This window comes from Aplidium turbinatum, chromosome 15, assembly GCF_918807975.1.
Source record: "Aplidium turbinatum chromosome 15, kaAplTurb1.1, whole genome shotgun sequence".
NCBI classification, from domain to species: domain Eukaryota; kingdom Metazoa; phylum Chordata; class Ascidiacea; order Aplousobranchia; family Polyclinidae; genus Aplidium; species Aplidium turbinatum.
Window position 1 is genome coordinate 1,796,207 of NC_137486.1, and position 24,623 is coordinate 1,820,829.

General features: G+C 38.2%; 1 protein-coding gene across 1 annotated transcript in view; it reads right to left on the bottom strand.

The window, feature by feature from the left end:
• Window positions 1-3,983: 3,983 nt before the first annotated feature.
• Window positions 3,984-24,623, bottom strand: part of LOC145784670 (stabilin-2-like) — a 47,113-nt gene continuing 26,473 nt past the window's right edge. The window contains exons 12-14 of the mRNA XM_082596538.1: window positions 20,697-20,912; window positions 16,673-16,965; window positions 3,984-6,976 (exon numbers count right to left, since the gene is read on the bottom strand). Coding sequence (XP_082452664.1) covers window positions 6,785-6,976; window positions 16,673-16,965; window positions 20,697-20,912 — 701 coding nt within the window. The 3' untranslated portion in view covers window positions 3,984-6,784. The remainder of the gene's footprint in view (window positions 6,977-16,672; window positions 16,966-20,696; window positions 20,913-24,623) is intronic.

Sequence of the window (24,623 nt, forward strand, 5' to 3'; positions counted from 1 at the left end):
TGTATGGACACATGAATCAGTTTGGCATGGTCCACATCCAGCATGGTATGGTAGCACATATCTCCGGCAACTACAGTGAGGTGAACACGATTCGCAATTGCAGTGATCATTTTCAGTAGGTTGTCCGGGGCAGCTTTCATGTCCGTCATGATTGGAACCATCTGATTATTGTCTACTTTCCATCCCCAGTCTAGAGCATCCATACCATCGTCAGTAGCCTACCCATCCTGACCATAATCTGGTAGTAAACTCTGAGGCAGTGGAATTTTGTAAAGGATGATGTAGGTGGCAAACGTTCAGGGTGAACAAAGGATTTGGCTGTTTTAATTTTCTTGACCAATGTATTGTATCGCTGTGTTTCTAGGTTACTACTGCCATCGTTGCCAAACATAACGGTCATAGCTTTGTTTCCAAGATCCTTAATGATGTGGTCTGTCTGATTTGGGAGAATAAAGCAATTTGCACATTCTTTGATTATTGGTTGACTTTTTACTAGTTCCTTGAAAGCGTCTTCTTCCCGATACCAAATATCCTTGACGTTGAATCACAACCGGTAAATGAAGAGGAGCTGTAAGCATAATCATGTCTGGTCCGATGATTGCTTTAAGTTTGTTGATGTCTTGTATCTTGGTTGCGTAAGTCTTTTCATAGCGGAAGTAGAGGTCTTTAATGTCTGAGTTAGTGTCAGCATAGCGTAGTATCAATATTAAAAGGTCCGAGTCTTCACCAATTAAAGTCGTACTATGTCGATGAGGGCTGTCCATCTGCCGTCTTGACGATGTCAACATCTGCGACACCTGGAGCGTTCATCACACTGCAGCTTCTATTCCTCAGCTGAACAGAAATTAATCCTTCCTTGTTGGAAGCTCGAGGCAAGAACTGCTCCTTCTTTCCAATGAACTGGGTGTCTACAGTAAAGTGAACAACCGGGTGGACGTTCATGCCGCGTCTTTGATGGGTATTGTCTTTGATAGACGGACCACCATATCCATCAAAGACCACCGTTGCTAAGCGATAATGACGAATGGTAAAATCTGCATACGACTGTGCAATAGACCCATAACTGTCTCCAGTTTCCATGGCACTCGATGCAACAAGAACCCTCCATCAAAGACGTAGTGATCGGTTTTCGAGGCAGATTCTTTCACTACTTCATAATCGGCTGACATCACACTGCTGGCATGTTCTGTGATGGCAGTAGCTATTTGAGGCTTATCTTCTGCAAGAAACAGGGTCTGGATGTTACGTGGCTGTCACAAGTAATACTCGTCTTCCTCTCAATTGGTCTGAGTTTTTGGGAAATGACAGCAACAAAACTGCGTTATATCAACTGGTTCAACAAGCTGTGAACTTCAGTCGATCCAAACTTGTTTACGATTGTTGTAACATCGTTAGATACAGCTCTTAACAATCAAACATTGGACACGTCTGAGGTTTCCCCATGTGATCACGAAGAGGCAGACACCCGTATGTTTCTCCATGTGAAACATGGAAAATCCGATGCCATAGTCAAAACAGTAGATACTGATGTGGTAATCATTGCAATTTCGTGTTTTGACAAGTTAGAAATCTGTAAACTATGGGTTGAATTTGGAGTTGGAGAAAAAAATCGCTTTATTCCAATCCATGATATTGTTTCATCTTCACCTCAATCTCCGATGATTTGCGCTTCTTTACTATTGTTTTATGCTATCACAATTTGTGATACTGTTTCGTCTTTGGAAAAAAAGGCTTGGGATTGTTGGATGCTTAATCTTACCGCAATGTGTGGCTTATTTAACTCTCTGAATTTCTCAAGCTCACCTAGTTCTATAAATGACATACAAAAGTATGTCATAGTTCTTTATGGCAATGGTCCTACTATCACAGATGTAGACGAATGCCGTTATATGATGTTTACCAATGGTTGCACTATTGAAAAGCTGCCACCAACGTCAGCTGCTTTGATGCAACATACACGCAGAGCGATACATCAAGCTGAAATACGGAAATCAAGCCTCGTAAATGTTCAGCAACTACCTTCTCCTTTAGCTTGGGGTTGGAAACATAATGATGCAAATCAGCTTGTTCCGTTTTGTCAGTCTACTTGTGGCACTCGATGTTCCTGTAAGAAAAAATCCATAAAATGCACAAGTCTTTGTTCATGCGAGTACGAAACATGCAACTCGACCACAAAATATCCAATCCTCTCTGATGTTTCATCTTCAATCCACATTGACGTTTCATCTCCAATCCACACTGATCATTCAAGAAATGCTTTTGACTTTCTAAACTCTATCTTGTAGATTGAAAAAACTTGTCGTACACGAATTTTTTTAACATCAAATTACGTTTGGTAGGAATTTAACATCGAAAACCGCTAGTTTTTTTTTATCTTGAATTAACAGTGTTAAGACTCTGACATTGCATCATCTGGGGTCGTGTATTAATTTGATTTGTAGATCATAATTAGGCCTACATATTATTTTAAATTTTAAAGTGGCATGACCAAAAGGGAAATTCCCCCCTGGTAGCTGCTCTTCTAGTTATTCCCTTGATGACGTCGTTATTGCGTCATACTGTACTGGAATTATTGTTATTGCTTGCAATTGTAAAATTTTAAGCATTTGCAAAACTTATAATGGGAGTATTTGATCGCTTTTTTCGGAATAAACTTACCTTTGGTTCTTGAATTTGAAGTTGTCTAGTTTTAATAATGTAATGATGACGTCATAAAAGATGCAATTATGACGAAACTACTTTTAGGAATTGTGAAATGGTTTTAGTAACCGGTACTCCAACTAAAACCAACAGCAAACGACCAAAATAGGTTAAAAAAGCAAAAAAATATATGTGATGACGTCACAATGACGTCATCAATCAAATTATTTTGTGTTTATTTTGTCTCACTTATTTGTATATGCTTTTTAAGTTAAAATGTGCAAAAATCAAATATGTAATTGCACAGAAATGACGTAAAAAGAGCTGAAACGTGATTTCTGGGGAAATCCCCGATTCGGGGGTGATCACGTGACCCAAAAAGTTGCGGCACCCACTAAAATCAAAGTTGGGTTGATCAACTGCAAAAAAACAACGTGTAACACGTTTAGCCTAAAGATTCCCCTAAGGGCCTGAACTAGTAACAACAACTTAGGTTTGCGAATAGCCTGGCCTACTCTTCCTAGCTTCCCTTAACTTTGATTACATTTTTATAAGTTGATTGGTTAGTTTGGTTTTGAATTTTTATCCTTGTACTGACAAAGCCCTGAATAGGCTTATTCCTGGTAGTTTCGCATATTTATAGAGGCTTTTGACTCAGGGCCGGTTACTGAGATTGGCAGAGTGAAGTGTTGTTGTAAAGTTTCCGATTATTGAAGTGTTGTTGCCGGGAAATTATTCCATCTACTGTATTAGGTGCCGCTGAATGGAGAGCAGTCCTCAGCATGCTTTGCTCAAGCGTACACTGAGAGAGTCGGACTAGCGCCGCTTGATCTCGAAGCTTCTTTTTTCACGAAGTCACACAAGCTAACCAACTGAGCTATCGGGGCAGACATCTGGTAGCCACTTTAACAAGTCGAAATTCTGCCACTGAAATTGACTAGAATGCAACCGCCAACCAATCATAAGCTACGGTTTAAGTGACGTAAAAAATGGCAAAAAGAAGATCATAGAAAGCAAATTAAGTGATGGATTTTTTGTCAGCTGGTTGGCTTAGGGGTTAGGGCTAGAAAGTAGTCATTTCACTGACGCGTGTTCGATTCTCACCACTGCTATTGCTCTTTTTCTTCTGTAATTACCAAATATAGTTCAAAACAAGCATTAACTCTCTGGATGAGTGCTAGAAGGGTCACAATTGGACGGTAGCCTCTTATAACACGTTCTGATTGGTTGGCGGTTGCATTGTAGTCAATTTCAGTGGCAGAATTTCGACTTGTTAAAGTGGCTACCCAGACATCTATCCATTGAATATCTAGCTATCCACTGAACAGTTCTTTATCGCTGTATGAATAGTCGAGTAAATATTCTTTAGAACTGTAGTCCACAAAATGCACAGAAGCATAGATTTGCACTTCTCAAGAAGGCTGCTTGGATGAGACAGCTTTCTTTAGACTTTCCTATATGGCCGGTTACAATGGAAAATGACACAAGCTTAGCCTACAGTCGATCAATTACTCCAAAAATGATATGACATCCGGACAACACTATGAATTCCAACCAGATTAAAGCAATGACATAGTAAGCAGACAATAGGCAAAAAGGGTTTAGCCTACTTCCCTTAAATTGAATCTTGCTTGAACATTTTTAATCTTTCCAAAAATGTTGGATCAAATGGCCATCGCAGTTTTTGAAGTCCAGGCTCAGTTGGTCAAGCATAAATAGTAGGCGACACGCTAATAGCCAAACGCAGCAGCATCAGTTTTCAAGTTAAAACAATACAAACACTTTTGATGATGCAGAAATCAGTTGGCGTAACAGCATCAAATTTTACGACTTAAAGAAGTTTAACACAGCCTACCTTAATACGAGAACGGGAATGATTTGTTCTTGATGAAAAAATCTGTAGTAGCATCTACCATGATCGAAAAATACTTGAAACTGGTTATTTCATTAAAAAAATTATTTTTTTTACATTGGCAAAAATGGGCCCTCCTCAAACGCGAAAAAACGAAAAACTACTCGTTTTTGCTTTACAATGTTATGCTAAGGGGGAAAGTTTCCTGACTTTCTTTCCTCTCTTGGAGCCCCTGTCTGCAGGTGCGCCCTGGAGTGAAAAAGGTTAAAAAACACTGTCGTATACGTTTGAAAATAGGCCCAGTTAGAAAGGTAAAAATAGCAAGATTTTATTATAAATGAGTTTATTGGATAATGGGTGAATTTTGAATGTCAGATAGGCAGGGTTGCCACACCGTCCTTATTTCTAAGATTTGTCCTTACTTTGAAGGGCAATATCTTAGAGAAAAAAATTGTCCTTATTCCTAAGAAATGTTCTTGATTTTGATTTGAGTACTTATTTTGTCTTATTTTCATCAATTACAAAACTTTTATATTTTTTTGAATATATCAATAAGTGGTGTAAGTAAGTGGTAACATACAAAATGTGTCAGTACGGGGAAAGCAACAGCAAGACTGGCAAATTGTTTTATTTGTGGGAAATGTGACAAAAGAAAACATTCAGTTGGGGATTGCAAAGAGAGTTTTTGTTATGGAATTGAAATTCTGTTACTAGGATGATCAAATAAATGGAAGTGGTGGATGCGAAGCAGATGTGACAAGAAGGACAAGTCTGGGTTGGGCAAACTTCAGGGAATGTGGGGAAATGTTATATGGAAAAAGTTTTCATTAAAAATAAAAGAGAAATTTAATCGGAGTTGCGTACGGTCTGCAATATTGTATGGCAACGAAACATGGATATTAAGAGAGAGTGGGCTGGCTATTTTGAGAAGAACGGAAAGGTCAATGGTGAGAGCAATGTGTGGAGTAAAAACAAGAAGGGGGAAAAGACTGAAGACCGATAGATGTGCTTGAGATGAGGGAGACTATTGAACAGTTTGCCAGGGTAAATGGAGTAAGATCGTATGGACATGTCTTGAGGGAAATAGAAAGTTTTCTTCGAAAAGCATTGTCGTTGAAGGTAGATGGGAAGAGGAAACGAGAACGTCTAAAAAGAACATGGAAAGAACAGGTGAAGAATGAAGCAGAAAAAGTTGGACTAAAGGATGAAGATGAGATGGACAGAACAAGGTGAAGAATAGGAGTGAAGGCAATCGCTTCAAGGAAAGAATCGGCCACCCCCACAAGTGGGGACAAAGCCGAATTTGGATGATGATGGTATGGATTCGAAAAGCTTCCAACGCATATCAACTGGACCCTGCTAAGAGATTAAACATTTGAGTACGAGGAAATCAAGCGGTTAGCGAAGCAAATTGATCCGCCAATGGAACAAAGGATGAGTTGTTCGATGAGGTCTCGGCTGTTAATGCTCTGCTCAAGAAGATTTCCAAATGATGTGTTTCGCAAGGATGAATTTGAGCACAAGTGGATGAAGATTTTTAATGGAGACGATTCTTTTTCGTTGCTCTTCTACAAGTTGGTAAGCATCAGCTTTCTTCCAGTCAGTGATGTGTTTGTGGAGCGAGTGTTCTCTGTTGTTGTGGCTCAGTAGACCAAGAAAAAAATATAGTGAAATGACAGTTAAATCTCAGCACAAAGTATTTTTACAAACAAGGAGTTGCTGGAAAAGATTGTTTCTGGCAAAAAGTATGGAATATGACATGTCATGGCTCGTATAAATGCAAAGATTTATTCAAAAACGTTTATTTCACTCCGTATGAAAATGTATTTTTTGGTTGTCCTTATTTTGGGGTCCATGTCGATGGCAACCCTGCATATAGGCATAGGCCAAAAGTTTCTTAAAGCCAAGCTAAATTTTCATGTCAAGTTAAATATTTTTGTACTGGATTGTCCCCTCCCCCCAATCAAATGAGTCACGCTACTCCACTGGTTGCAACTTATGCTTGTTTAAAGAAGAATTTTGTTTCGACAAAATTAAATTTGTTGCAAATGCGTGCACTCTTAAGATATGAAGAACAATTATTATGAAGTCACTATAGTCTTGGGCATCCAATATTCGAAGTTTAGGCCTTCGCGATTTTAACAGGTTGCCGCATGAACAAAATTAAAATTTTAAAATTAGTTTGAAAGATATCGGATCTTTGCATCGAAAACTCTTACTCTGAAAGGAAAAAAAGCCGCACGTGATGTCATAGATGCTCATTTCAATCCAGTTAAACGTCATATCACGTCACTACTCAGCTTTGAAAGCGACCAAAGCTTCGAGCTCTTCATCGCCATCCACCGGGCTGGATGTAGTGGAAAATAAACCTTCATTTCCTTGAGGTTCACTAAAAGCTGTCGACACGTATGAAGGGTTCTCCATGCCGGCACTGGCGGGTATGTCGCTATACAAGTCATCATTTCTCGAAGGTAGACCTCTATCCTTCATAATATGAAAATAAAATTAAAAATTTGTAGTAGAAGTTGCAATTACCAACGAGCTTTTTAAACTGAACTCCAGTCATAAACTCCTTTAGATAAGGACTGGAATGTTACGATCTCGGGGTTTGTAACTTGAGTCTGAAGGAATAACGCAGATGGATAGCGCAGATGGATAGCGCAGATGGATTGCGCAGATGGATTGCGCAGATGGATTGCGCAGATGGATAGCGCAGATGGATAGCGCAGATGGATTGCGCAGATGGATAGCGCAGATGGATTAACGCAGATGGATAGCGCAGATGGATTGCGCAGATGGATAGCTGAGAAACGGTTTTTCACATTCATCATCTTGAACCACTCACTTATTGTCAGGGTGAGAATCATGGTGCCTTCACTGACTCTCAGTGAATCCTTGAAGGTCTTTAAGGCAGCGACAGTGTTGTCATTGAACACTTGACATACCAATAGTACGCTCTGGCGTTGAAGGGGCTTGGGGAAAAATAGCGGTGTGTGTCAGCTTCGTTAAGCGAATAGGAGTAGCCCGGTCAATCTCATAAACTTTCTGAATATCACTCCAGTAAGCTTTGTACTCATTGCCATTTACAACAAATGAGAGTGTCTGGCCACCAACAGTAATCCAGTTGTTGCAAACATTTTTGAAGATGTGCACGTAATCATACACAAAAAACATAGATTGCTCTTGAACTGACAATACTTGACAACTTCTTGGTCCTCCAAGTTTTGAATATACACTGCGGTTGGACCTGCAATTGTCACATATCAAAGAAATTATAGCACCGCCAGCACCAACTACAGCTAAGGCAGCTTCGATAAGCAGTTCCTTCAGCTGATTGGCAGTTAATTTTTTGCTAGGAAAAACGCGTAGAATATAGTGTGGACCACTGAAATGACAAGCAACTTCAACAACCATCGCTGTTGTGGCGTAAGCTGGTCGAATAAGATTTTGAGGTTGGAGTCTTGCACATCAGGCCATCTAAGCATGTGTTTTACCCGTTTTGTTGATGGTAGAATGATTAAGCCTGATCGACGAATTATTTTGTAAGCATTGAGTGATATATTATGAAGCTGAATTACGAAAATAATAATGTCGGTATCAAATCGGCGACCAGTAGGATGCTGCAACATAAGCCGCAGCTCCGACAGAAGGAAGGTGAAATGAGCAAGATCGTATGCCTCAGTTATCTCACAGAGCTGGCTTATTACACGCTGAAGAGTTTCATTGCTTGTGTGCTCATAAGTGTTTGCCTGTGGTCCATTATGGATCTAATCTGGGACCATTTTGAGAGCAGACTGTTCGTCTGCAGAGGAAAAAGTCGTTATTCAAGAATAGGAATTCAAAGGGTGAGCTGACTTGTTGAAAGTAAAGGAACTGCTTGACAGTTTGTCCAGTAGGATCATTTTTTGATAGGTGCAAGCTTTGCTGATCTTTTATTACATCACAGCCAGCAACATAGGAGCTGATTTAAGCACAAAAGTGGTCAAAATCTTTGATCTTGTCTGTGGCCTCTTCAGCTGCCTCACCTTCTTAGCTCTTGCTTCTGCCGTAGACGATGACGCTGGGCGTCGGGCTGATGTCATCTGCTTTAAAGCTGATTTTAGTACTCCAGGAAATATTGAAGGCGGTTCTTTGGGTCGTTTACCACCCCTAACTGACACCCATTCACAGTTGAAATATGTCTCACAAACATACATGGTGTTTCAAAAAATTTGACACCATTGTACAGTCTTCTAACTGAACTAATCGTTTATACAATCTCAAATTTCACCAGTATGTAAAACTACTACATAAAATTTTATCTTTTAATTTTCAGGCGTTTTTTTAGATCTAGACATGCCATACAATAGCGTAGAAAAAGCATTTTGTGTAGGCTACTGGAGTATGCTAGAACACAGTCGAATAAGACTGTGCACTGTGTAGCGTGCATTTGCGCAACGATATGGAAGAAAAGGGCCAGATGGAAAGCAGATTTGGATATGACAACGATCTCGCCCTTTTCTTCGCTCTCGGATTCCAAGATTGTGTCTCTAGCTTTTTTAGAAGCCATTTTAGCCCAGGACTCAAGTTATTCCTTCAGACTCGTTACAAGCCCCAAGTATGGGAGTTTTCAGTCCTTAGCTAAAGGAATCTACGACTACTGTACATAATATAGTTTCGGGGAAAGTTCGCTTTTGTACCACAGACAAGCAAGGCACAACAACACAACAGGTTTGAGCATTCTTCTTCTTCAATTGCCTTGCCTGAACGAGGCATCGACGGTCTCAAATAAATAACACTGGTCTACACGATTTTTGCTTTATAAACTTTGAAAACTGATTTAGAGTAATTTTGGGGTGCTGAATCCGAATCTGACCTCAGATTTATGCTATCACGTCAGGTTTGTGAGATATGATAACAGCATATTGTTACTTTTGTCAAAAGTGGAAGATTTGACGTTGCGTTTATTGCACATACACATTGTGCAAGATCCAGAAATCCAGGCCATGTGGTGCATAAGCAGCTGAAATACACCTACCAATTATAAATTTGATACCAATTTGTTTTCTAAGCACAATTATTAACAAGGCAGTAATAACAAGCTAAAAGGGAGGCTATAAATGTAACTGACCCCCTCCCCCGTCAATGTTTTGCATGAAACCACAAAGATTTAAGCAGGCCTATGGCAATGCTTGTTCAGTAACCATATTTAGGCTGTTTTGGCCTGTCTAACACTAACCTTTCGTTACAGCACTGCATATGTTGGTGGTAAACGCAACGCCAAATCTTTCACTTTTGACGAAAGTAACAATTTGTTGTTATTATATTTCACAAACCTGACGTGATAGGATAAATCTGAGGTCAGATTCGGATTCAGCACCCCAAAATTACTCTAAATCAGTCTTCAAAGTTCATGGAGCAAAAAAAAAAATCTTTTTTTGTAGACCAGTGATAATTACACCAATTATTCCTACGTTGCATGGATAATTGTTTCTGTCTCGTTGTTAAATTGTTTCAGATGAGTTTGTCTTTGTCTGCCAGGTGCACGCTTTCCAAAAAAATTTATCAGTTAAAAAAAGATGCTTCAGTTTTTGCTTTCTTATAACATGGCCGAGAAATTTATAAAGTCTGGTTTTCATACTTTTTAACAGAGATCTGGTTTAGTTCACTTGGTGTAAAATTTCTTTATTTGTCTTCTTTGCAAGCCATGAAATGCGTTGCATTCACCACACCACATTTTAAAAGCATTAATTTTTCAGCCATTTTTGTTGAGATATCCCAGGTTTCAGAGTTGTAATGAAAAACAGGATAAATATAGCATTTAAAACTCTAGACCTTGTCTTAAAGGAGATATTTTTATTGCAAAGAATTGGTTTCATTTGTTGGAAGCTTGCTTTTGCTTGGGCTGTTCTTATGTTGAGCTCTGTTTCGTCTCTTGCATCCCAATTCACCATAGTACCGAGGTGTTTGAACTTTGGGACCTGTTTAAGAATTGTTCCATTAAGTGATAAATTACAAATAGGAGTTTCGGCTGCTTTTTTCTTTGTTATGACCATTGTTTCTGTTTTCTTTTTATTAATTCCATGCCAAATACCTTGCTTTTCGTACACACAATATCTAAGATGTTCTGCAGTTTTACGTCCGAGTCAGTTATCAAAACCATGTCGTCAGCATATCGTATGTGGTTAATGTTGTTTCCTGCAATACCTCTTTCATCTTCAATATGTCTTAAAATTATTTCGTTGTACAATGAGAAAAGGTCGTGGAATAGCACACAACCTTGTCTTTCTCCTTTCTAAATGTAGTCACTGCAGTCATCATTAATCCTGATAGCAGCTGATTGTTCGTAAAATCAATTTTGAATAATTCTTAGATGTTTGTCGTCTATTCCAATTCTGTCGAGCATGCATAACATTTCATTATGTTGAACTCTATAAACAGCTTTTTTATAGTCGATAAAGCACAAGTACAGGTCTTTTTGCATTGCGATTGATCTCTGAGTGAGGTTTTTCCGAATAAAGATTCCTTGTTCCTTTATCAGGCATAAACCCATATTGGCTTTAGTTTATTTCTGGGTATAATTCGTTTTTAACTCTGTTCATGATGACTCTCAGCAGTAGTTTAATAATATGGGACATCACACTAATTGTGCGATGTTCTTCGCATTCTCTTGTGCCTGGTTTCTTCGGAATTGGAATGAAAATAGATTTTGTCATATCAGTTGGAATTTCACCAGTGTCATATATTTTGTTGAAGAGTGCGTGGAGTACGTCGATGCCAATGTCATCTAGTGCTTTTATCATTTCTGTGCTTATTTCCTCTGGACCTAATGCTTTGTTTTTTTTTTGTTTTGCTTAAAGCAAATGTTATTTCACTTTACAAAATGGTTGGTCCTGAAAGTGGCTCAGAGAATTTAAATGATTTTATTGTTCTTTCTGGGTCCCCATATAACTCTTCAGTGTAGTTCCAATCAATTTTTTGTTTCTTTTTAAGTTTCTTAACTTTTTGTAGTTTGAGTCTAAACTTGGCAACCAGTAGGTTGTGATCGCTGTCGCAGTCGGCTGCAGGAATTGTGGAAGCATCTGTGATAGTATTTCGGAATTTTTGAAATGTCAGAATATAGTCAATTTGATTTCTCGTATGATTATCAGGACTCTTCCAAGTCCAAAGTTTTTCAGGTTTTTTCATAAACCAGGTGTTGGCAATGTACAAGTTTTGTTTGTGACACCATTCAATCAATGTTGTGCCTTTTTCATTCATGAATCCTTAACTGTTGTTTTCAGTTGTTTTTTCATGAGCAATATTTCCGACCTTAGTATTGAAATCACCCATTATAATTGGTATTTCGTTGTGTTTACAGTTTTTTAGATCTCTTTCAATGTCGCCGTAAAATGTGTTAATTTCTTCATCACAAGCAGTAGCCTACTTGTTGGCGCATATACTTGTATTAGACTGATGTCATGTTGTAAGTTTTTTAGTTTTATGAGAAGAACACGGTCTGAAATTGCCCAGAACCCAAACAAATTAGCACAAACTTTGGGGTGTAGTATTATTCCAACTCCATTAGAGTGTTTTTGATTTCCTGAATAAATTACATTGTAACCAACGTAACCATGTATTCCAACGCATTTCAGGAACACCAAGAATGCCAATCTTCAATCTCTCCTTTTCTTGTATGATATTATAAATTTTTCCTTTTTGGTAAAGTGTTCTAACGTTCCATGTTCCAATTTTTAATATTGTTTTTCCAGTTTTTTTTCTGAGTTTCTTTTTGATTTGTTGCTTTGTTGTTTGCGGGGCAATAGCATTGTGACGATCTGGTCCAGCCTGCCCACAAACTGGAGTCCTACCGAACGAGGAACCTCCAAAGGGGATTGTTCCTTTTACGCTGTTCTTGTTATTCTTTATCTTTGTAATTAAATATTCATGAGGTATGTTGATTGTTGAACCGTGATTTGACTAGCACAGGCCATTGCTAGTGCCAGAGCTCCGTTGGCCTACTAGGGCTTTGCCCCAGCGTTTCCCTATCCTTACTACGAGGAAGTGAAGTTGGCCTTCAAGGACTACTTGAGAATTATAAGAATATATTTCACATCTTTACAAATAGTTTTAACAGTCAAATGTTTTCTGCTAAACCTAAATCCTTATCAGGAATCTGAAAATATTTGTAAGAAATGCAATAAAACGTAGCCTAGCCTACGTGTCGAAAACGTTTGAACATTTGTGTTATATTTTCTTGTATGATAAAAATAAAATATGTTAAACCTATTAAAGTTACTTTGTTTTGTATGTCTGTGGTAGTTAATTCCAGAGATGTACGTATGCGCCGCAAATTCTACGCCGCATACTTGTGGCGTAGACTTTTTGTTTGCGCTAACGCTTGCGGCCACATTTTTTTGGATAGTTTGCGCTTGAGGATGCGCCGTAAAGTTTTCGCGGTTTTTTAGCGCATAGCGTCAACGCATACTTTTTAATGTCTTAGTTGTTGTTTGCAATTTTTTTTTGTCAAACTGCGAAATGTTGACGTCTTGCAATTGCCCGTTGTTCTAGTGTTGTGTCACAGCGTCATCTATTGTTCAGTCAGCTGGAGTTTGTTTGTATATCGCACTACTGCCTTTGACGCTAAAGTCCCACGTGGAGACTGAAGTCTTGCAGAAAAAAAGAAAGAATTAGTTAAATCAACTTAGGCCTACTGAGAAATTAATAAATTACCGGTCAGAACAGGAATGTAATGTAAGCAAGCAAGTAGGTAGGTTGGTAATGTCGCTCCATGTAAAATGTAAACAATGACTTGGCTTCGTAGTGTGAATTATTTTTAGTCAAGCAGTGTTGAAGGCGTTTGTAAGCAATTGTGAGCACTTTAATTTATATTAGTTAAGTCTTGCATTTTGGGGCAAATCAGAAACTTCTCAGGCAATGAGCAATGCAGCCTATGTATCTAAACAAACTCAAATATTTGGTCTCCGACCGTGATTGCCTGCATGATGTTGTACTCTGTATGTTATATGTATAGTACATTACTTTGCCTTTGCCGCTTATTCTTGTTGTAGGCTATGTAGCGTACTAATGTGTAGGCCCACATACAGTAGGCCAGGGTTTCCCAAACTTTTTTGGGCCACGGACCACTATTTGTGAATCTGTTTATTCGCGGACCCCCAACACAGAGGTAAAAATGAATAAAACCGAATTTTGTCTATTTGAAAAACTGACAACATCAATAGGATGGATACAATCAGATCATACAATGCTTCTCATTGCATAAGTCATCCATTCTCGGAGTTATTTGTGGCCATCTCGTGAATGAATGTGGCCATCTCGTGCCATAGGACAGAGGTGAATTGCCTGCCACGATCCGATGATATTACGCAGGGGCTACAAATCTAGAGACCCAATGCAGTATGAATGCGTCTGCGCAGCTCTTCGCGTTGACATCTGCAAGGGGAATGGCTTCTGGCCAGGGAGTAAATCTGTCGATGACGGTTAAGATTATAAGAAGACCCATTTGAACTAGGAAAGGGCTCTACTATACAGGGTCCACGAAAAGTGTGGACCTGGACAGGTATTTTGTCTTCATGTTGGTAAGAGCTGAAAATGCTGTCTCACACATGCAGGTCGTGGCAATAAAATTTTAGTTGCCTTTTGCGATAGCAATGGGTATTCCTCCACAACACTCAACCAGAAAGATGCAATAGCTGTTTGATTGAAACTAAGTATTAAAGTTCGATCAGATGATAATTCGGCTAATTCTTCTTCTTCGCGTCCTGACAGATCAGTCTTTGTAACAACAAAAAGGTTTAAAATCCAGTCAAAATTCTCATATGTCTCTTTTAAAGAGTAGGGGAGAGCGGGGGAAGTGGGGGGCCGGTGGGGCACGTTGGGCCACCCATATATCTTGCGATACACAATCACTGCATGTCACGTGATGGCGTCATGTGATGCCGTTTCGTTCTCAGATCATACAATGGTGAGGTGAAGATGATTGCAGTCACCGGTTATGAGTGAAGTAAGAAAGTTTAGTTTTTAGTGTTTTTTTGAAAAATTATCTACTTGAAACGTAAGCATGCAGAACTGTAACTGAAAGTGCTATACTTGTGGCTCATATATTTATATCGCCAGGGGTTAAGTTTCAGTTTATGGTACTCAATTTTGTCGAATCTTTCACAGGTCAGTCTGGCAAGTTGTACAACACAATATGGCTGCTGTTGGGGTAAGTTGGGCCACTTTGAAAAACATTAATTTTTGACCTATTTCTGCATTGTTTGTTTAAAAATGTTTTGTTGCAATTATGGGAACCTGTACACAATTATCCGAAAGACGCTTACCCGAAAGGACACTTGCCCAAAAGGACACTTGTCCAAAATGATACTTGCCCGAAAGGACCCTTACCAGCAATCGCACTTCCCTGAAAGAACATTGCATAAAATAGACTTTATTTTCGGGCAAGTGTTCTGTTAGGAAAGTGTCCTTTCGGGAAAGTGTCCATTTATGATATTAATTCATCATTTGCAGTTAACACTGATTTAGTATGGTTATTTCTTTATTGTTCTGCACACCGGCCCAACGTGCCCCAAGCACGGCCCAATATACCCCAGGGGTAAGGGTACATTGGGCCGAAAAGTTATTGTTTTTTAAACCTTAATACCTTTTTGCCTGAAAGACTTGGAATAAATTCAAAATTCAGAAAAAATTACTCGAAAGATCAAGATCATAATAATGCATAGCGTTCTACAATCGAATTAGAGTTGAGTGATCTACATTCAAAAATGTGAAAAACGGCCCAACTTCCCCCACTCTCCCCCTACTTCTTGAAATATGCAGAAAGCAATTCCAAATGTTGTGTAACGTCAGAGAAAATCGACTCTGTATTAATTAACGGTTTGTTGGCAATGTAGTCACACAGAACAGGATACTTGACAGGGTACGTACTGTAGGCTACCACGTATATGTGTGACTTTTTAATTTCTTGTCATATCGCCACGGACTACCTGTGCAGTCGTCGCGGACCACCAATGGTCCGCGGACCACAGTTTGGGAAACCCTGCAGTAGGCTATCAAGCTAAGGTAATTTTTACTTGAAAATTTATACATTCTGTTGCGTAAGTATGTAATTATATATGTTTTGTAACTTGATGAGCAATTTAGCAAAACATGCATCCAGGGGCCAATTGTGAGAGGCTTTTGAGTAGCCTACTGCTAATAACACTAGTAGGCTAATGCTAACTATCCCTGAATGCTAATAACAAAGAGTTGTGCAGTTCAGAATCTAAACTTGCTTGTGTCTGGCAGTTTTGTCTTCCATTAACCCACTTTTTAAAAATCTTATCAGAAAAAAACATAGAGCTTACTGAGAGAATTATGGCATTAAAAGCAACATCAGTCATATTCAAACGGAATCATTTTAAAAATAGTGTTTTTTTATAATGGATTTTTAGGGAGCGACAGTTAGTATATTACTAGGAGCGACAGTTAGTATAATACTAGAATTTTCTTGATAGGCACTCGCCACATATCAAAGTTGTTAAAAAACTTTGAGGCTGAGAGCCACTGCAACCAGACGAAGGAAGCCAGCGACAACGAACCCCGTGGGCTACTCCATGCTCTTTATGAGGACACTGGCGAAGACAGCGTAAGCGAGGTTGTAAAAGCGTACTTGGAAGAGAGGCCACACAAAGGACCAGTAACCGTGGGCGCTTTTCCAACGAAAGATTTCCAAAATACTTTTTTTCGCTACAACACGCCAATACCTTCCAGTGCTGCGGTTGAAAGAATGTTTTCAATGGGCAAAGACATATTGAAACCAAAACGCAGCAAAATGTCAGATGAACACTTTCAGATGCTTGTGTTTCTTCGTGGAAATTCAAAATAAAACTTGTTTGTTTCGAGTGGTTTATACCGTGTGAATGTTTGGCACCTAGCAAACAAAATGAGTTTACGCTAGTGTATGCGCTGACGCTGACACCGCCAACTTTTTTTACAAGTTGCGTTGACGCATGCGGCGTATGATTTTTCGAACGTTTGCATTTGCGCTGATGGCGTCAATATTTTTTATATGCGCGTACAGCACTGGTAATTCTTAGTTTATGAAAGAGTTGCAACAATTTTTTCTATTGATTAGTTGTTATGAAAGAAAAAGCAATAGGCCAAGTAGAATATGGAAACGTGAAGGCATCTTATGGAAAAACACAAATGAAATCAACTCACAGATAACTGTCTAAAAACGAACATTCCACGTTGACGCTTCCAACAGTAGAAGGCCCCAACAACCACCAACATGAGTCCAACCACACTGACCGCGATCCCGACCTTAGCGCCGCTTGATGACGTTTGATTTTGAAGAATGTTTTTCATTGTTGAAGTTGAAGCACTGAACTTTGCAGTGACGTCAGTCTCAGTGGGACTAGTACCCACCATCGGCGCTGTTGTGTTTGTGCTGTCTGTCACCAACTTCCTTGCTGAGCTGTACGTAGCCTCGCTCACACGCGTGACTCGCTCACCTGAACGAATCCAAGATTCAATTTTATATTGATTCATAAACAATGGCAAAACGTTTAGTTATTAATTAACTTATTCACTGCTTTATTTTATAGCCTAATGAAGTTCCCCTAGGATAGATGCCGTATTAGTGCTACCCAGGCATTCCAAAGTGCAATAACAATTTGTTGCAATTGCATCTTGCAGACTCTATGGCGGGGTGACTTCTTCCGATGTATCAATGCAAGTTTCAACGTCATTTTTCGTATTTTTATTGTTGCATCCACAAAAACAACTAAGTAGACTGTACATTTTCTACGCTTTCAAAATCAATCAGAAGCAGGGCGTGTGAGCGCTATGTTGCCCTCCCGAAATCCACTAGTGGGTCCCTTTTATGTTTACTGATGGCGCTTAAAAGTAGGACAAGAAATCGTTAGGGAAGGGTCGCAAACTCTTTCAAAGTAGGAAAAAGTTACATCCATGATTTTAGCAAAGAGTAAATAATTCTAATGTAGTTAAACATTTTCATTTAAATTAATTGTCAGGGAGGCGCTAGGCGTTTTGCACCTAAAGCAAAGTTCAATTTCTGCTCCCCAAGTGGCTTAACATTTCACTGTATGAAGTGAACAATGACAGTTATGAATTTTTTCGGTTTCTGTAAATCAATAAACGAAATAATTTGCTGAGTAGGCAAGCCTATCCTTAACCATTGTAGAGTTGTACACTGTACAGTCGTTTTGATGAGTTTCAGATTTAAAAGGCTTCGTTCAGCACCTGCTACGGATATTGGAAGCGTCAGTGGTATATGCAAATCTATGAAGACTTTGGTATACTGTAATGTAGGCTACTGTATTTTCTGATGCACCAAAAACGATGGCACATCTTCAAGTGTCAAAGGTTTCGGAAATTTTGTAGTTATTGCTGTTAGTTCACAGCCCAACGCATTGACGTCAATGTGCTTGCTTGATTGTAGACTACGTAGCAACGTTTTGCTAAAATTGCAACAATCTCAAGCTCTTGATGAGCCTATCAAACTTGCGGTTGCTTCAGAGCGACTTTCTCATTTATTATCTCGTAAAGTGTAGGCAGAGATGGGCAAGATCACCAGTATTGGTGATCTTGAAGATCAAGATCACCAAGAATAGGTGATCTTGAAGATCAAGATCACCAAACTATGTGATCTTGAAGATCAAGATCGTGATCTTGAAGATCAAGATCGTGATCTTGAAGATCAAGATCACTTTCAAGATCACTTTTTGTGTACTTGAAAAATAATGAAGTTTTTGATCAATGATGTTGCAAAAAATAATTACTATAAGCAACCTGGGTAAAGGTATATAGTTGGTATTGCTAACTTTTACTTTTAACTACTCGATCGCTGGCCTAAGAATTGTAATAAGTTAGTGACTGTTGCTATTCGGCCTATCAATTGTTGACGTAGTTTGCCTAGAATCGCAACGTCACACCCAAGGCCGAGGTTAATTATAGTGGTTCTGAAAAAGTCGCAAAATTTGCAATTAGTTTTATACTTTTTATTTATAATAAATAAATAAAAATAAACTTTGAACTGCATCATTTTTTACCAAATTTTAGTTTGGTTCATGTGGGAGTTTTTATTCGTGTTACTAAGTAGTTTTAACTTTTACTGTATTATGTCAATGTTTATTGCACCATTTACCCATCTGGCAACCTTGATACTGTTGTCTGCTATCAAAAAGTTCAGAGGTTTGCGGTCAGACAAACCGCTCCATACTCAGACCGTAAACAAGTCTTGGTCTGGTTGATTTGCTGGAATAAACCACTTTACATGACCAAAGTCGGCTAGAGTCCAGATTTTTTAACACCGCCATTCTAGACTTTTGAAACATCTAAAATTAGGTCAAAGAAAGAAAACATTTCTTTAAAATTCACACATGAAAATTGTGAACAAAATTAAATCATTTTTTATTATACGTCAACATAAAGTACACGGAAGTTGACTTCTTTATTATGACCAACACAGAAAACTTTTTCAATTTTGAAATGGCAACACTTACCAGATTAGATGGAGACTTTAAATCGTCTTTTGTTGGACACATATCATATAACAGTGACTTAATGTTAGTAGTTGCCACTAACTACTTTGTACAGTACGAGTTCTAAAAAAATGACTCTATCTAGTAAGTAAACTTCAATTTTAAAGTGATCTTGATCTTATTGTTCTTCAAGATCAAGATCACTCAAAAAAAAGTGATCTTAGATCAAGATCAAGATCACCAAAAAAAAAGTGATCTTCAAGATCAAGATCACGCCCATCTCTGAGTGTAGGCCTACTGTTCGTACGACAATATTCGAAACACGAAGACATGATTATTCAAAGAAAAATTACTTTAAAAATGTAAAAGAAAAATTGCAAGAAAAAAAAGTTCTGCGCTCCTTTGAAAGCTGCGCCCTAGGCGACTGCCTAGTTCGGCCCATAGACGCGCAGGCCCTGATTGTAGTTGTAATATTGCAATTGAGACTTTTTGTTGTTGCCTAATATAATTGTAGTTTCAAAAAAATTGGTCCAAATTACAATATTTGGTAAGTTTTGAAGTAATTGAAACATGTAATTAATTACATTTGAGGGTAACTGTAATTTGAAAATTTCAGAACAATATGCAATTGTAATGCAATTAAAAATTTGATAAAGTAATTGTAGCCTAATTGTTAGTGTTTAAATCCACTGCTGAAACTATATAATTGATACAACTGTGGTCGCTATGTATGTAATCATTTTATCAACTTAACATTGGAATTGGATAGAAGTTTTGGTTTAAAGTTTAAGTTAGCCTATCATTTCCAAAAAAAATCTTTTACAATCAAAAAAGGATTTTAATAACTTATTTCTTGAAAGCCCTGCATGAAAGTTGATACTATTCAAGTATGGTACCTAACCTCTTCTTCAGGCGTACTGAGCCTCATACCCGAAAAACGTTTCTATCACTACACTCGACTGCCGAGAAACACATGTTTTTGGAATGTCTTGATGGCAAGTGTGGAGGCTACACCGTATAGTTAGCGAAACACAATACTCGCTATGTATAGTAGTGATTACAGATTAGACAAGTAGTGCTGACGCCAGGAAGATCGCTCCTTCTCAACTGTACTGAGTAAACTTAAACAATTTATTCCTAGAAAAGTTCTCATAAATGTTTATTATAGTATTGTACACTTTCACCTACAATATGAAATTACCAACTGGAGATGCTCACCAAAAAAATACTTGAACAAGACCCAAGTCTTACAAAATAAGATAATTAAAATCGCCACAAGAGCATTTGAAATGAAAACGAATATTGCCACTCTATCGCGGTTTGCAAATTTTGTACAATTTTAAATGGCAGGTCCGGAAAGTTCACGATTTGGTGAAGATTAAGTTAGAATCGGTGGGAAATCGTTTGGTTCGCATTTGAGTTCGGGAGGAAGCGCAAATAGGTCTATTACGTTTCGTGAAACGCTGAAAAGGAACTGGATTAAGTTTGCGTCACTGGTTTGTTGTTTATTCTTGTATTGCAACATGTCACCATCACTGGTTTATTGTTTGAGTTGCTTAGGTTAATGATTTCAATTAATCTTGGTGACAGCGTTACAACCACTGCACTACTGGTCTTGTTTGTGTGAAGGATTTGCAAATTTGACAAACTGTCAATTGAAAACCTTGTCAGACCTCATCTCACTCCTGCAAGTGTTACATCACCATTGCATCATGCAACAAACACACGACTCTTCTTACCGGGTTTAGTGGAGACTGTTACATCGACTATTTTCCTTGAAATGACGTCATCGATGATATGTATGATCCCGTTGGTGGCTGGTATGTCTGACGTCACAATCTGAGCGTCGTTGATGAACATCTTCCCGTCCGAGGTTGTTCTGATGGGCATGGCCGTCCGAGAGTCCAGCAAAACCAACGAAGAGTTCCGGAGATCGGAAGATGTGTAAACAACACCTACAATATTATCGCTGGATGTTTGTATTGAAACGATGAAAGCCAACAAAGATGTAATAGGCAATATTGCGGAATTTTTATTTGCTGATTCTTTTTCCAACAACAAATATGACAATATTTGTAACGAGTGGAAACTGGCTGTGATTTAACTTTTGTTTATCAGCAAGCCTCAAGCTTCTCGCTAAATGATATTTCAGATTTCCTTTCAGTTAGAATAATATCATGCAGCTACAAGCGGGCATTTCTAGCCATCAAACAAAAGCCAGTTCAATTTTTGATTGATTGAATCTTTATCCTCGGACAGGGAAAGCTTCCTTGAGAGCTTAATCCAGTTTCGCATACTTGTAGAGGCTTTAAACCACTGACGCTGACTTCACTCTGTCAATCTCGGCCTGGTCACCGAGATTAACAGAGTGAAGTGTTGTTGCCGAGGAATTATTCCATCCATTAGGTGTCTCTGGATGGAGAGCAGTCCTTAACGTGCGTTGCTCAAGCGCACACCCCGAGAGTCGAACCAGCGCCGCTTGATCTTGAAGCTTCTTCGTTTCAGATGTCACGCGCTAACCAATTGATCTATCAGGGTGGACTACCAAACAATTCGCTGTTTCAATAATGAAACAAAACAACATGGTTCAGTTGACAATAGATCGAGTTTCACTTTTCGCAGCATGATTGTTGTTTACTTCACAATTGTAAATACAAAGAACAGGTCATTTGTATTTACAATTGTGAAATAGTTCAGTTCAGCAGGCCATAACCCTAAGAAGGGTCGTAAGCGTTTCTCTCTAGAGCAGCGGTTCCCAACCTTTTTGGTGCCGTGACCCTTTTATAACATTTTCCAAGTTGCGGTGACCCCAAGGATAAAATTAGTTGAACTCTCAACACTATGTCTGCCTTCCCCATCTAACTACGCTAAAACAATAAAATACACCAGTATCTCAGCCTTACTGCACACGAGGTCTGACTACAGAAACTACTGCTGAGCAGTGCTTCCACTTCTGACAATTGATAAATCCTCTTCAATTTCCTTTTTTGTCCTGAAAAATCTCTTTTTTCTCAGTCGGAAATCTTTCAAAATTTTCTTCATAGAAGAGGTTATTTTTGACATTATTTAGGTTAAAAAAGGTGCCAATACAACTTTAAAGTTATTATAATCTCAGTTAAAGCCATTGTAATCTCGATTTTATTCAGTAGCACCGGTATGTAGAAGCAACGTTGTTTTATTAGAACAGTAGGCTGCACAAAAGCAGCCCATACTTTACAATGACATGGTTTACTTCCTTTGTTCACTGTCCAGCTAAAAAACTGCTTGTCAGTTAGTCGGTTCTGGGACATTTACCACCTGGTCCTGGACATCATTTACCAATTACTACTCTCATCATTCCTACCCGGACTACTAACCTATCCCTAACAGCAAAAATGTACAGGTGGTAAACGTCCAGTTTCAACGAATTATCCATCCATTAACAAATTTATTTTTGTGTTTGGTTTTCTTGATGCGCTAAGCCGCTAACTTAACACTATTGGCTAGGCTATCTCTTTTTTCTACTTGTCAGTAACGTCTTCACAATCATCTGAGACTGACGAAAAACTCAAGGATACTAGTCCTATTCATGATACTAACTCAGTCTGACTGTGTACACTATATTATACATGTTGTATACACACAACATAGCCTAGCCTCTATTATTATGACACCATAATCAGTTAGCATAGGCATAAACTAACTTTTATAAACCGGAAAGATATCACTAGCCTAAGCTTATCATACCTAACTGTACGTCGAACCTCAGTGAACTTTGTCATTGCTACTCAACTTCAACTGTAAATCAACGGATTACCTAATTTTAACTAAACGAACTGAGAACTAACTCACTCACTGCAGTTTGCACTCACATCCAATTCCCAAAATGGTGAGAAAAGAAATCAAGCGACAGAAAGGTGAGGATGGGAAAGAGAGTAAGAGGGGTTATGGATGTCGAGGGACGACGGAAACCAGCTGATCATCATTATTCTAGTCGTTGTTAGAATTTTTGAAGGGGAATATTAAAAAGTTTTTCTTTAAAATTGTTAAACACAACAATTCCCTTTTTAAGACAAAATTTCCTTGTAAAATTGTTAAAAATCCTTAAAAAATCCTTCCTATCTTCATTTCCCTTTTTTATCCTTCGAAGCGTTGAAAAATCCCGATTTCGGGATAAAATCCTTCAAAGTGGAAGCACTGCTGCTGAGATAGAGAAAATGATTCGTGATTATAACAACAGATTTATTACGTAATAAATGTTACTAAGAATTGAACAACAAACGGAGTACAGTACAGGCTACAGCCAGTGTTTCCACTTTTAGGGAAATTTCCCTAAATTAGGGAAATTTGGAGTAAATTTTTGGCTGTATGGAAATTTTTAGGGAATTGCTTGTTTTAGGGAAATATTTAGGGAAATTTAAATTTTACAAAACGAAATCAATTTTTTTTTATAAATTAGAATTTGGCTAGTAATTTAAAAAAAAAGCTTTAAATTTAGGTTTTTTAATTTTATTTTGAAACACTGGAATTTCGCAGGAAATTTTCAGGCCAAGAGTCAACAAAGTTGAAAATTTAAATGGCCTTGCACTGATTCGCTACGGTATAGAATTTATCAATTTTTTTTTATAAATTAGAATTTGGCTGGTAATAAAGTTTAGAAAACTTGTTATATTTTTAATTTCTTTTCAATTTTATTTTTCATTGCTGGCACAAACATGTAGTTACATTGCTGGCAGCAAAGTAACAAAAGGGAAACTATAGCAAAATAACAAAACGTACGGTAATTTGCCGATGCTTGACATTTGTCACATTAAAAACAGGGAAGCTGACTCGATGACTGATTTCTTTTGTTGCTTCCTGTCTGTTGTGGTATTTAGATTGCTATGGTGCTATCTTATTCATATTGTATATAATTGTACCGTACTACTCTCGCAACAGACAAATTAAAGTTTTCTCTCTGTAATATCAATGAATTGATATTAAATGGCTCACACAGTATGAAGAAGCAAGAGAACTCAGAACAAAATTTTGGCTGGTTTGTAGCCTAATTGTGTATATTGTAAATGCATAATTGTGGCAGTAGCAGATCCCGAAACAATTGGATAATTTTAAAAATTTCTGTTGATTGAGCGAGATTTTTTTTTGTTTCATTTTTTGCCATTTTTTGTGTGCTTATTAAATTCTCATGTGTAGGCTATCTATCATTCGTTGTTTTTTTTATCTGTCGCTACATATAGAAACCTGGTTTTTTTATGCTTTTTTCAAGTTTCAACACATATTTGTTCTTTTATTTTAGGGAAATTTTTAGGGACTTTCAAGGTTTGATTTAGGGAAATTTAAGCAAACTGTACACTAAATTTAGGGAAATTGAAAATTTGAAAGTGGAAGCACTGGCTACAGCTATCCAACATCTCGCAAGAAGCAACTCGAGCTTTTTAACTGTTGTTCTATCCTTAAATTTTTTAAGGTGTGCTAGCTGTCTCTTTGTAAATCATTTTCTTGTTTTACTTTATATTTATTTTTGCATTACTTTATTTCTCGTGCTGTGTACACTGTACAGCCTCATTTTACCGCCCCCTTGCAGCCTACCGCCCCTGGCGCAGAGCCAGAACCGCCAAGTGGCTGCTACGCTACTGAGCCTACAGTACTGGCTTGCCTTAGCTATCAACTGATGCAGAAATAATAGC